Source organism: Carettochelys insculpta, chromosome 2, assembly GCF_033958435.1.
Source record: "Carettochelys insculpta isolate YL-2023 chromosome 2, ASM3395843v1, whole genome shotgun sequence".
NCBI classification, from domain to species: Eukaryota; Metazoa; Chordata; order Testudines; family Carettochelyidae; genus Carettochelys; species Carettochelys insculpta.
The window spans coordinates 263,353,798-263,368,470 of record NC_134138.1 but is presented as its reverse complement, the minus strand read 5'-3'; the positions used below and the strand labels follow the sequence as shown (position 1 = coordinate 263,368,470).

At 54.8% G+C, this 14,673-nt stretch overlaps 1 protein-coding gene across 1 annotated transcript; it reads left to right on the top strand.

Annotated features, from left to right (window-relative positions):
* Positions 1–1,885: 1,885 nt before the first annotated feature.
* On the top strand, positions 1,886–8,826 carry EN2 (engrailed homeobox 2). Its single transcript, XM_074986296.1, has 2 exons — positions 1,886–3,157; positions 6,454–8,826. Exons 1-2 carry the CDS (start codon positions 2,572–2,574, stop codon positions 6,768–6,770), a joined length of 903 nt encoding a protein of 300 aa, XP_074842397.1. The 5' UTR covers positions 1,886–2,571; the 3' UTR covers positions 6,771–8,826.
* Positions 8,827–14,673: the final 5,847 nt, after the last annotated feature.

Below are 14,673 nucleotides of genomic sequence, written 5' to 3'. Positions count from 1 at the left end.
TTGACTCCAGCTGTCCAGCACTAAACATAGCCCATAACTGCCAGCGCTAAGTCAATATAACTTCATCTCTCTCACCATGCGTGGGGACCATGCCCTGCTCGGGGTGGGCTGGCTTCGGGGCCTCCTCTGTCGAGAAGTCTAATTCAGCTGAGATGGGGTTGGTTGGTTTGTTTCGTTTTAACCCAAACAGCAGCAGTTCCTATGTCGAATTAAATGTCATGTTATTTCGGAATAGCCTGATTTGCAAGGTAAAGGGGGGTGGGGGCGGAAAAAGGGGTTTTTCCCTGGGAGGGGAAGAAAACGTGTAGACAAGCCCTGGCTGAACACACTTCCTGAATTCTCCTCTCCGGAGCACCTGGGGGCGGGGGGAGGTGGGGAAGAAAGGGGACCTGCTTCCTGGCGTCTGTATGTTTTGGCCCCTCGCCTTCATTTTGTCTTTGGCTGGCTCGGGTGCTCGCCGATCACAACAGTTTGTTGGCACCGCCGCTTTCCAATCCCAGTGTGTGTGTGTGTTATGCAAGCGGGGTGTGTGTGTGTGTGTGTGTGTGTGTGTGTGTGTGTGTGTGTGTGTGTGTGTGTGTGTGTGTGTGTGTGTGTGTGTGTATGTGTTACGAAAGCGGCACTAACTCTCCTGTGCTTCTCTGACCTTTTGGTGACTTTCACAAATTCAAGAGCAGCCAAGCAAAGACCGCGGGCTGCAGCCGATTATTTTTGTTTGGTCTGTGGGCGGATTGTTTAGGGCTGTGGTGAAGGAAAAAAAAATATTCGCCGGCCAAAGAATGAGATTTTGGGTCTCACCCATTAGGAAGGGAGGGAGAGGTAGGGGCCTTGGGGGACATTTTGAAACTACACGTGAGACCTCCCTCAAAATTACATAACTCCCCCTATGCAACCCAGATGTACTTTGATCCCAATTTTTGGGTTCCAGGCGATTTCTTCTAAAGACAAAGCTAAGCAAATGGACGGCGTGGCAGTTTTTCAATTACCCCCCCCCCCAATTGATCATTTAGATGAAAAAAAAAAACCCAACCCTTCAGCGTGGGGAGGGATTGAGGAGCCGGATCGCCCGGCATTGCCTGTCAAAGGGAAACCTCTCTGTTTAATATTGTTTCTGAAGCCTGGAATAAATGATCAAAGGCTTCCGTCCGGCTTTCCGCGGAATGATTCAATTATCCTCCCCACTTGTGTTTATTTCCCTGACGCCGCAACTCACACCCGCACCTCGAACGTTCGCCGTCTTTTCGCCCTGCTGTCTCCGCGCCCTTCTCCGGCGGGCTGTGCCGCAGAACCAGGGGAGAAAGTGGGAAGCGTACTCAAGAGTTGCTCTAAAATTAACTGCCTCGGATCCCCCACCCCCTTGCAAATAAAGGGGCTGCAGGAGAAAAATCCCTTTGTAATACACAGCGGCTCGTTTAATATTATTTATGCATTTGTGCAAGGAATTGTGGGATTTCTCCCTTCTCCTTCCCCCCCCCCCGCCTTAGTAAACAATATGGAAATAAAAAATAATTGTCTACTGGAGGATTTTCTAATGAATTGGACAAAGCTACAAAGCGAAGGAGATCAGCGGGGCAAGTGCTGGTGGATCCGTACGTTGCTTAGGGGGTTCGCTCGTTCGGCATTCTCTCGCTCCTTTAAAAACACACAGACCCTCGGGCAGAGGGGACGCTGCTGCTTTAAAAGCAGGGGGAGGGGGCAGAGCGAGGGAATGGGGGGGGGCGCTGCTGTCATTTACTAGACTGCTACTGTATCACGTGTGGAAATGCCTGCCCTGCCATTGGCCGGAGGCACGTGTCTAGGATACCGGCCTTGCAACGTCACTTGAGGGGCTCTATTAAAAATAAGAACAAAAATCCCGAGTGAAAGTATTTCAGGTTCCCTTTAAGGGGCCTTCTAAATTTATCCCCCAACTAGGGAGAGGCCGAGAGAGATTGTTCCCAACTCCTGCCATGTAACCTGGAATATTTTATTCAAGGGGGGGGGGACACAGAGAGAGACACAGAGAGAGACAGAGACAGAGAGAGAGACAGAGACAGAGCTCTGCCTGGCTGGTGCAGATGCCTCGGTGCGGCTCAGCCTGCGTGCGCTGCGCGGGGCGCAGGGAGAAGCACCCACCCTCCTCTAGCTCGTCTCCAGCCCAGCCGACGGGGCAGCCCTGACGTTTTTTCATTATTACTGCTCGTGTTTTTCCCCGGGAAGGAGCTTCACCTCTTTAGGATATTGCTGGTCTCTTTTTGCCCCCCTTGGCACCCCCAGGAGCCGGAGGAGAGCGAGCGCGGGGTGGGGCGGCGGGAAGGGGGGCTGATGAAGGTCCCGAGGATGAGCCCATTGCGCGGAGCAGGGACGCGCCGCGGGGCAGGACTGGCAGGCTGACCGGCGCAGGAAGGAAGGAGGATTTTGAACAGCCGCTTCGGGGTGAAGTTGGACTCGCTCCTCGGCGCTGGTTTCGCCCCCTCTGGATTTGGAGCGCGGCTGGAGCTGAGCGGAGCCGGGCGGCGCGCGGAGACACAGCCCCGCACAAAGGGGGTGGGGGGCGCGCACCGAGCCACATTGGGGGGCTGGTCCTGCAGCATGGAGGAGAGTGACCAGAGTCCCAGGGCAGAAGCGGCGGCGGAGCAGCAGCAGCAGGAGTCCAGCAGCAGCGGGAGCAGCAGCGAGGCTGAGCCCGACAGGAGGCGGGCGATGATCCTGCCCGGGGTTCTGCAGGTGCCTGGGAACCACCAGCACCCGCACCGGATCACGAACTTTTTCATCGACAACATCCTGCGGCCGGAGTTCGGGCGGAGGAAGGAAGCGGGCACCGGCAGCAGCGGGGGCAGCAGCGGCGGCAGCCCGGAGCAGCTGCTCTTAGCCGGCCGGGAGACCCGCAGGAGCCCCTCTGCAGCTCCGGGCTCCGGGGCGCAACTCCCCGGCGGAGGAGGAGGCTCGGCGGGCGAGGGAGAGCCCTCCAAAGCCCTCGCTCTCAATGGGGGAGCCAAGAAGGGAGGCGACGCTGGGGCGCTGGAAGGAGCCTTGAAATCCCGCGGCCTCAGCGGCGGCGATCTGTCGGTGAGCTCGGACTCGGATAGCTCCCAAGCCAGCTCCAACGCCAGCAACCAGCCCATGCTCTGGCCAGCCTGGGTTTACTGTACTAGATACTCGGACAGGCCTTCCTCAGGTAAGAGTCGCCGTCAGCACCGGCCAGGAAGGTTTCGCTCACAGAGCCCGGCCTCCCCTTCCCTTCGGGCGCCCCTTCCCAGAGCACAGGCTGGTCCCCACCGAGTATCAGCCGCCCAGGGAATCCGTGGAGCCTGGAGGGAGCTTTCCACATGGCCCCGCGGAAAATATTTGGTTGGTTGAAAAGGGGCGAGAAAAAATACAGGAAAAAATTAAACCCATAGAGAGCCAAGGGGTTTTGTTTTTGTTTGTTTGTTTGTTTGTTTTTTCCCCCCAAATCGTATTAAAATATAGTGGGGACATGGGGATAGTTTTACTACGGACAGGTCAAAATGAAAGCGGGTAATCGAATAAATCCCTCCTGTGTGTACACACACACACACTCACACTCACTCACACACACACACACACTCACACTCACTCACACACACACACAAAAGCGATCAGCCTTTAGCTCAACTACAGCCTCAGCCGGAGAGGGACTCTTCTACTGTGGAGATTTTTAAAATGGTATTTAAAAGGTGGGGGGAAGCCATTGAAGTCCCTTCTTTGAACGCCACGGAGATCCTTCCAGGCCTGCCCCTTTCCTGGCGAGTGAAAAAAACCCCTGTGGCTTGTTGGGAGGGTGAGGAGAGGAACCGGTATATTCAGCTCCCGGCTCAATAGGCCGCGGACTGTTCATTTCAAACCCCAGATATTTCATTTTAAAATAGCCCTTCGTCCCGCGCTGGCTGCTTTCTCGCTTCTGCTTTCTGTAATTTTCGCACGTGTGATTTAGTTCAGCTCTTCCAGGGAACAGGAAAGATTTTCAGCGGGTGAGAAAGTTAAATTTCAAGCTCGCTGGGAAGGCTGTGCCTGCCGGACTGAGATTTCACGAGAAACTCCTGAAATTTTCTCTCCGAAGAGGTTCAAACCCCTCCGAGTGAATTTCCTTGGTTTCATGCAGGGAAAGCAGGAGTGGCTCCAGGGGGCTGGCTTTTTTCTTTCTTTTTGTTTTAATCTGCATCCGAAAGAATTAGAAACCTCGTTAAAGACACAGATGTCCGGGCTGTAACCCGGATTTTTTTTTTCTAAAAACCCAATTCACACTAAAAGTATTTTCCACCAGCGACTGGCTAGCCCCGTCCCTCTCCCCCACTCCAAACTGTAGGATGGTTGAGGAAAGCAATGCAGGTTGCATTTAAAAATAGTTTGTAATAAAGGCGAGCCAACTCTTTCGCTCCCCTATTCCAGTCTGAATTGAAATTTACTCCATTGTTCTCCACTCCTCTCCTTTGTTAATATTTAATTAACCTATATCCCCACAATGGCACAGGCGCGCGCGCGAGAGAGGACCCTCGTTTGCGGGGTGTAGGATGATATTAAAGACAAGAAATAAAACGCAGCGCTAAGAATGAGAATCGTTCTTTAAGGCGACCTGCGAGCGATGCGAATCTCCCACCTACTCCGATTACAATGTAAACAAACGTTCGGATTGCTGCATTGTCTCAAGCCGCTGTAAGAAAGAAGGTTTCTTAACCCTTCTGCTCGGGGGATGAAATTCAGAGAGAGGCGATTGCTCCTCTAGCTGCCGTTTTCGCTCTCCGCCGCCAGGCCGTTCCTGGGGTTAAAGCCGGTCGTTTTAGCACGCTTGTATTTTTTAAAAACCGCGAAGGAAATGGTCACTTGCTTGTCTGCAGCCGCGTCCGGGGGAATTGCAGAGCGGCGGGGGTGGGGAGGGGGTTTACTGGCGCTCTTAGGGAAAGGGGGAGAATTACACCCTGGCTCTGGCCACGCTAAGTTTCCTAGACAATGATCCAGACGGAGAAAGGGGTGAGTGAGACCGAGCGTCCCCCGCAAAACCGGAGAGCGGAGTGGGGAGGCTCTTTCCCCGGTCTTTGTTTCTTGTCACTTCGGGCCGGCTCTGAAGCGGGACCACGGGTGTGTTGTCTTTTTTAAGCTGACGATTGCGTCGGCCTGTGTCCGTGGAGCTGGCCTGGTTGGTTCCGGCTCTGGAAACGGGGCGCTGAACGGCACAGAACCCCACGACCCTGCCCAGCGGCCCGAGGCAGAACTCCGTCGTTCCACAAGCCAGCTGTGGGCTCCCTTTCCGACCCCGAGCGCTTGCTGAGCAGGGTTCCGACAGCCGCACGCAGCCTCTAAGGGGAGGCTGCGCGGAGGAAGATGGTTGACACGTTTCCCAAGCCCGCCGGTCACACCGTGGCCTGGTGGCCCCGTATAACATAGATCCCACAGCCGGGCTTGGCTCGAGCCCGCTGAAGTCCCCCTTTCTCTTGTGCCGGCAGATCACTTCCCGGCGGCCCTTGTCACTCCTATTTCCGCCTGTGGCAGAGCCTCTTTTCTGCCCTTTGATTGACTTGTCCCCGGGCAGGAGTTTTTCTTCCCCCCGTTGCCTTAAACCTCCGCTCGTGGCTCACGTGTCGCGGGGCGGATAGGGACCCGACCTCGCAGACCCCGCGGGGATCCGCCCGCGTTCGGGCAGGGCCAGGTGTAAAATCTCCAGCCCGGCCCGCTGACCTGGGCCCCGCTCACAGCCCCCGCGCCCCCCTGCACAGTAAGGCAGCGTCCAGGGGGGCAGAGAGACAAAGAGCCCGAGATCTGGCTGGCTGAGGCTGGGCTTGCTGCTCCCCTGGCCGAAACAACCGCTGAATGCTCCAGAGATCAGAGGCCACCGACCGCGGCAGCCCCCCGGGAAGGGCTTCCAGAAAGTGAGCTCCCACCGGCGCGCCAGCGCTTCCCCGGCGGCTCCCACGGCCTGCCCCGCACCCTGCAGCCTGGCGCCTTCCAGCCCCGGGCAGAGGGGCGAGCCCCGGAGCGCGGGGTTGCCAACGTGTCCCCTGCAATTGCCCGGCTGTGCGGGCGGGTTTGGAGAGGGGTGCAGGCCTGGGCCCCTCCCCGCCCCCCTGTGCAAGAGGCTCTGGGACCCCAGGCGGCCACCAGGCCGCAGGCCCCGAAGGCCTCTTCCAGGGGCCCACAAGGAGACCCGGGTCTGTCCCTCTGCCCCGCCGCCCTCCCCGGGCACTGAGCCAACGGGGGAGGGGGAACGCTCGCGCCAGAGCACAGCGCCCAGAGGCCAGCCGGGCCGTGGCCAGCTGCCGCGGCCGGGCCTAGCGGACCCAGTGGGGCGCACGTAGCAATGACCTCCAGCGTCTCGCGCCGGCTCCTGCGCCCCTCCCCCTAGTCACTGCACGCCGTGGCCCCTTAAAACCCTCCAACCCCAAACTCCGGGACACCCTTCCCAGCCCCCCCCCGCCCTTCTCGTCTCCCTTATGATTTTTCTTTCGCTCTGGCCCTCAGGCCCCCGCTCTCGTAAACCAAAGAAGAAGAACCCCAACAAGGAGGATAAGCGCCCCAGGACAGCCTTCACTGCGGAGCAGCTGCAGAGACTGAAAGCGGAGTTTCAGACCAACAGATACTTGACGGAGCAGAGGAGGCAGAGCCTGGCGCAGGAACTCAGCCTCAACGAGTCCCAGATCAAAATCTGGTTTCAGAACAAGCGAGCCAAAATCAAGAAAGCCACTGGCAACAAGAACACGCTGGCGGTGCATCTGATGGCCCAGGGACTGTACAACCACTCCACCACATCAAAAGACGGCAAGTCAGACAGTGAATAGAGAGGGGGCCGGGGGAGGCTGGGAAGGGGGCAGTTTGCAGTCAAACTTTATACAATGCAATAATTTAATTAAAAAATAAGGGCCAGTGTAAAAAGATTATACCAGCATTAACAGTGAAAATATTGTGTATTAGATATAATTCTGCAATATTCTATGTGTATATAATTTACAGGTGAGGTGTAAAAATCCAAAATATCTGATTATAAAATATTTTTGAGTTTGTTTTGTTTTATTTTGGCTCTATGGAGATTTTAGAAGGTATCTTTCTGAATTTTTTTAATGCTTAAGTTGCCTTTTTATAGACTTAAGCGCTGTTTGAACGGACATTGGACACTGTTTTTTGAAATTCAAAAAAGAATTAAAACAATTTTTGCTGACGTCCAAAGATTTTTATTGCTGCATTTCACACGACTGTGAACCGAATAAATAGTTCTCCCATTTGTTCCATGAGTTTTACCATTTCTTTTTGACTTTGTGTTTGGCTTTGGGGCTGGAAAATAACAATTTCATTTTTTAAGGGAACAGGGAAACAAGGAGTAAGGGAGCTGAAAGGGTTCATTTGGCGCTTAGTTGTGACCCCCCCCTTTTCCTCTTAGTTTGGTGGCCAAACTTTGCAAGTAAACATCACAACTTCCGGGAGTATGGCATAGGAAGGGAACAAACAAAAATACCCTTTTCCATATGAAGGAGGCTCCTCCTTTGGGCCTTTGTGGTGTGCGCGCGCGTGCAGCTCGAGTGTGAGCGCACACACACACACACACACACACAAACCACCCCCGCTCAGTCCCCGGTCCTCGCTTTTGGTAAGTTAGACGCTGTTTCTCTCAAGAGAGCAGTCCGCCTTGGCTTTTGCAGAAGGTTTGCCCTGGACAAGCCTACCCAGAGCTGCTGGCGTTAGCAGCCTGCGGGCTCGGAGCGCCGGCTGCCCCAAAACAGGAGGGAGTTGCAGAATAGCCTTAGCAGGACCAGGTCCTGCCTGAGAACTGGGGGCTTTCCTAGCCTGTAACCTAGCACACGTATCCTTAAGATCTCCTGTTTGCACCACCGCTGTGCACGCCGGATGCTAGTTGCAAAAATGGTCTCATGGCTGTTGGAGGGCAACCTTCTTGGGTGAAAAACGGGTAAACCCATCAACCCTGGACCTTAACCGGAAAAATAAAGCAGCCTGAACCAAGACTATCTAAAAATACATCCATAAAGCCTCTTCCCGACCCAAGGCCTCCACGCGGGCAGCGCTGGGCCAGGAGAAGACCTGAGCAGAAGGGTTAGGGGGCTGTGGGAAGGAGAATTGAGGTACTTACTTCAGATAAGTAATTCATAAGGAGCAGAGGGGGTGTCTTAATTATCCCCCTTCGGCTTAGAAGGCAGAATCACAAGCGGTGGGATTTTGTTTTACAGAGGACCAGCCCAGTAGCCTAATATTATGCAGTGGGTCGGTGAGAGGTATGTGTCAGCCTAGAATCCGGGGCAGGTTTGAAATCAAACACATCCATTCAGGTGCAGAGTACCTACCAAGGGACAGTCAGTGTAAATAAAGCAGTTCAGTGGGGTTGGGTTTATTTTTCCCCTTGCAATTCTCGTCTCCGAGGGGGAACGGCGGTCCCGTGTTAACTCACTAGGGTCAAGGTTCGTCGGGCACTTGTAAGAGTTGTCCCTGTTCTAGATCCCCCTCCGGTTTGGAATAAAGTGTCCAAAACGTTGGCCAGGGCCACCCGGCACCCCGAGTGGGGGTGTATTGTACAATAATTCAGGACTGTAGTCTCCTTGATGAGTGAGGGTGAACTGGTCGCTTTGCCTTAAAACCTCTTTATTTCACAGCTATAATAGACAAGCATTGTACATAGTAATATAAACTTTTAAAGAAAGAAGCAAACTCTAAGATCAAAGCTGTCATTTTAAATTCTGTGAATAATCATCCGCTGCTTAGAAGCCAGGATTACATGACATTGCCTTTTAGCAAGCAAGCCAAGATTTTTTTTCCAGTTTATAAAACGTGCATTTTACAATTGCCGTATCAAATATTTATAATCTTATGAAATATGAATGTTTCTATTTACAACTGTGGTCTCAAAATTGTGAACATTCTCACTGCATTTTGTGTGTTTAAATTCTTGAAGATTGCATTAAATAAAAACACTTTATTATGAAATACACCAGGTGTACTTAAAAGTTTGAAATGGTGTTTAATAGAGAGTGTGTACTTAGAGTGTATTTCAGAATGATAGAACTATACTGGTGCTCAGTTTAAAAGTACTAATTGGGGTAAAACATTTCTATGGGCGTGAATAGCCACTTACTAAACCCACAATTTTGCAGGCATATGTTTAATTAATTTCTGGCATAATGAAGAAACTTTTGATGATTTACATACAAATAAAAGAGGGCAGCCGACAGCCGTAAAATGATTACAACTTTAAATTGCTTAATATAGGTTATACAAAATAGTTTACAAGGAAAAGAAACGTATTTATTCGCTTACATTGTCAACAGGTTTCTTCTTTTTAGACTTTTAAGACATATATTTACTTGCGTTATGTTTGGAAAACAACTCTTGTAAATAATGCTTCCAGCCTAAAATTATACCAGCTGGTAAACTTGAATCCAGATGTAGTAATGGCAATAATTTTGGTGTCTTTTTTTTTTTTTAAATCTGACAACACTATAAACCTTGAAAATTGAAGTAAAGGTATTACGTTAGCAGAGCAGCTGAATAAGAGGGTAAACAAAGTGGCCATTGGCTTAGGTGCTATAGTAGTAATAATTTCTCCCAATATTTAAGCCTACATTTATCTTAAACAGGGCAACCTTAAGAAAAAAAGAGTTTAATGTCCGGGGGAATCTTGTTATCAGAACTTGTTCCTGCTGTAAGAAATGTAACACAAACTTTTAAAAAAAAATGAAATAGCTACTGTGGAAAATACTCTCCCGCAGGCAAATATCTCCCCTGATTTAGACGCTGTGTAAGGAAGAAAGAATTCCAGTGTTTCACAAGTTGGGTTCCTTCTTTTAACCCCTCTGGTCAGGAAAAGTTTGAACAGCGTAGGGACAACCCGTTCGTTGTGGCAGAAGGAGCGAGTGTAAAGCTTTCAGTTGGGAAGCAGGACTCTAGATTTACATTTTGCACAACTTCTTGCACGTGGCTTTGAAAGGATTTCACTGAGCTAAGTGCTGAGGCAGACGAATCAGGCTCTTGGAGAAGAAAAGTGTTGGCTGGAAGGAAGGTTTGCTACTAAAGAGCCGTTTAGAGCTGAACTGAACGCAGCTGCATTTGTCCAAGTTAACAAAGGGGCAATGCGGCTGTTACATGGCCGCTACACAGAGCCACTTACACCAGGGCATTTCCAAGGAGGCCAATGGGGCTGCATGAGAGGAGGGTTTGGCTCATCTTTCAGCTGTGTTAAGGGACACATTTTACACCTGCCTTACACTAGCTTGCACCTAAGGCGAGAAATTTTACGCGACCTCTGGAGAGGGTCCAGTCACCAAACTGCCAGTCACAGGAGATGCTTTTGGGGGCGGGGGGGGAGTATGAAAACTTGGCTAACTTTCCACGCCCTCATTGCAAAGGAGCCAGTGCGTCCCACACCACAAGCCCAGGAGCAGAAAGTGCCTTGATGCTGCCTGGGTTTCTCCAGCCCCTCTGCAGAAGGCGATCACCGCTCTCACGGCCAGCAGACACAGGAGCTCTTTCTTCACGGCACCCTACTCCTACTCCTCTTTCTCTTTACACACAAGCTTTAAGGAAATAACCCAGAGGGGACAATGTCGGATGTCCTCCCCTTCTGGGGACGTTTCACCCCTCCCGGGTTTGGGGTTCCTTTAAAGCCCGTGCAAGGGAAAGCAAGCGGCTCCCTGCTGGGTTTGTGCGCGCAGAGCAGACACCTTAGCGCGGGGTGTTTTTAAAGGTGAAAGATGGAGCTCTGCATCTTATAGAGCCGGAAGGGACCTCAGGAGGCGATGGAGACCAGCCCCCTGCCCAGGCCAGGCACCATCCCTTTGATCTATCTGCCCCAGACCCCTAAATGACCCCTCGAGGGCTGAGCTCACCACCGGGGCTTTAGCAGGCCGATGGTTGAACCACGGAGCTGTCCCTCCCCGCTGGAAAGATAAACCGGTCGCCCCAGACCCCTAAAGGGCCCCCTCAGGGCTTGAGCTCACCGCCCTGGGCTTAGCAGGCCAACGCGCAGGATGAATTTTGCAGACCTAGACGAGCCCCAGAGCCCTCCCGCCACGAGCCGGCCCGCAGCTACTGAGCCCTCTACGCGCCAGCCTCCCCTCCGGGGCGAGGGGGGTGGGAAAGGCCCTCAGGAGCCGGCGAGTAACTTCCCACCTCGTGCAAGGCGCGGGGGCCGCCGGCGTGTTCGGCCCCATGGCGCGGGGAGGGAAGAGCCCCAGCGTCTCGCCGCCGGGCGCAGGTGTAATGCGCGCGCGGGGGCTCGCCCGCCTGAGCGCACGAGCGCAGCTTTGCGCGCCAGGGCTGGCTGGGGTTCCTCGGGCCTCCACGTCGCGGTTCCTTCCCCCTAGAGCGGTTCCTTCCCCTTGGTTTTCAACCAAGCGAGAGAGAGGGGGAGAGGGACGGACCGACTGACGGAAGGACAGACAGAGGGACGAGCGGCCGGCCAGCCATGTAGATGGGTAGATAGACCGACTGAGGGACGGACTGAGGGAGAGATGGACGGAGGGACGGGCAGACGGAAGGGCAGAGAGGCAGACAGATGAGCGGACGGAGGGACGGACGGGCGGACAGGTGAGACACACGGACGTTTATAGGCCCTAGCGCTCCGAATCAGGCCCGGGCGCTCAGGCGCCGGCTGGCCACGCGGGATGCGCGCACGCAGCCGCAGGCCTGGCCCGGCAAGGGCTTCCCCACACGAGCTATCCCTAAGCACTATCACCTCATCTGCGCCAGGCGACCCCCACCCCGCGCTGGCGGGCGGCTCATTGCACACCCCACAGGCGCGCACCCCACAGCTGGACGGGGGCGTCGGGGGCTCCCTCGCCAGCTCGGCCTCGCGACACCCGGCCTCGACAGGCGGCCCCGCCCGGGCAGCCCTGGGGAGCGCCCCTGGGGCGTGGGGGCGTCTCGGCTCGGCTCGGCTCGGCAGGGAGCGTCCGGGGAGGTTGGGAACAGCTCGGCACCAGGGGGCACGACGCGGGCTCAGCCGCACGCTGGCCTGGACTCAGCAGGCTGCAGTTAGCGCTCGGGGGGCGGGAGCGGGAGCGGGACCCCGTCTCCCAAGTCCTCCCGGAGCAGCAGTTATGGCCCGGCGTGGCACCAGTCAGCCCGGCTGTGACAGCCCGCGGGCCGGCAGGGCAGAACCCAGCGTTCTCCGGGCCGGGAAGGGAACGAGCTTTCCCCGCTGCTTTGCAGGGAGGGTGTGGTTTGTTTAACAGTCTTACATCTTGTATCAGAGCAATGCTGGCAGCTTACACACCCACGCCCACGCCCACACCAGCACCCACACCCGCCTGCAATAGCCCATCACACACACACACACCTGTAATAGCCCATCACACACACACACACCCCTCTAATAGCCCACCACACACACACCTGTAACAGCTCATCACACCCACCCACACACCTCTAATAGCCCATCACACATACCCCTCTAATAGCCCACCACACACACACCTGTAACAGCTCATCACACCCACCCACACACCTCTAATAGCCCATCACACACACCCCTCTAATAGCCCACCACACACACACCTGTAACAGCTCATCACACCCACCCACACACCTCTAATAGCCCACCACACACCTACCCACCTGTAACAGCTCATCACACACACACCTCTAATAGCTCATCACACAGCCACCCACACGCCTCTAATAGCCCATCACACACCCCCACCTGTAATAGCTCATCACACACACACACCTCTAATAGCCCACCACACACACACACCTGTAATAGCTCATCACATACACACACACCTCTAATAGCCCACCACACACACCCACCTGTAACAGCTCATCACACACACACACACCCCTCTAGTAGCCCATCACACACCCACCCACCTGTAATAGCTCATCTCACACACACACCCCCTAATAGCCCACCACACACACACCTGTAACAGCTCATCACACCCACCCACACACCTCTAATAGCCCATCACACACACACCTCTAATAGCCCACCACACACCCACACACCTGCAATAGCTCATCACTCACACACACAATCTAATAGCCCATCACACACACACACCTGTGATAGCTCATCACACCCACACACCTCTAATAGCCCCCCCACACCTGTAAACAGCTCATCACACCCACCCACACACCTCTAATAGCCCACCACACACCCACCTGTAATAGCCCATCACACACACACCTATAATAAACCATCACACCCACCCACCCACCCCTGTAATAGCCCACCGCACACACACACTCACACACACACACCAGCCCATCAGGAAGACACATCAGCCCTCTCCCTGAGTGAAACACACACACACAAACTCCCGTGTAATAACCCATCACGCGCGCGCGCGCACACACACACACACACCCGTGACAGCCCATCAGGAAGTCATGACCAGCCCTCTCGCTCCGAACCACGCCGGGTTGCGGCGCTGGTTGCCGCTCCCAGCCAGGCGGAGGAGACCCGGCTCTCGGCTGAAGTTGGCAGTTCACCTTCGGTGACACCCGCGGCAAACCGACGGGGCATCTGCTGCAGGGCCCTTCCCGGAGCACGAGAAGCTGCTCCGCGGACCGGGGCCCTTCCTAGCGCCCGCCCGGCCCCGCCCTCCGCTAAACGGCCCTAGGCGAGAGCAGCCCCTGGAGCTCCGCGCAGCCCCAGCGAAACCAGCGCCCGGGGGTGACCCGGAGCTCTCGCCGCGTTCATTACAGCCCGTCCCCGCCCTCAGCAGCTCAGAGAATCGCCCTCGGGTTGGAAATACTGTCCCGGCCCTGGGGTCTGTGTTACACGGCCGCGATCGGCCCGGCTCTGCGGCGGCAGCTCGGCCGCCCCTTTCCCGCAGCTCCGGCGGCCCCCGGCACCTTTAGGTTCCTAAACCGTTTAAAATGCGCTTCTCCCCGCTTACGTCCCGCGCCCTCTGCGCCCCCGCCCCCGGGCGCACACACACTCGCTCATACACACACTCACCCACCCACCAACTCCTACCACTCACACACAAACACACACTCACATGCCCACATCCTCACACACACACGCCCACACACTCATACACACTCGCACACACCGGCACCCAGCCACTCACTCATACACATTCTCACACACAAACACGCTCACACTCTCTCTCACACCCCCACGCCGACTCACTCATACACACTCACACACACACCCTCACACACCTACATGCCCTCTCAGTCATACACACTCACACACACCCCCTCACACTCTCACGTACCCACTCACTCATACACACTCACACACACACCCTCACACACCCACATGCCCACTCACTCATAAGCACTCACAAACACACACCCACACACCCACTCACTCATACACACTCGCCCACAAACACACCTTCACACACCCCCATGCCCACTCACTCATACACTCTCACCCACACACACCCTCACACCCACACTCACCCACAAACACACCCTCACACACCTACATGCCCTCTCAGTCATACACACTCACACACACAGCCTCACACACCCACATGCCCACTCACTCATAAGCACTCACACACACCCACACACCCACTCACTCATACACACTCACCCACAAACACACCCTCACACACCCCCATGCCCACTCACTCATACACTCTCACCCACACACACCCTCACCCACAAACACACCCTCACACACCTACATGCCTTCTCAGTCATACACACTCACACACACACCCTCACACACCCACATGCCCACTCACTCATATGCACTCACAAACACCCACCCAC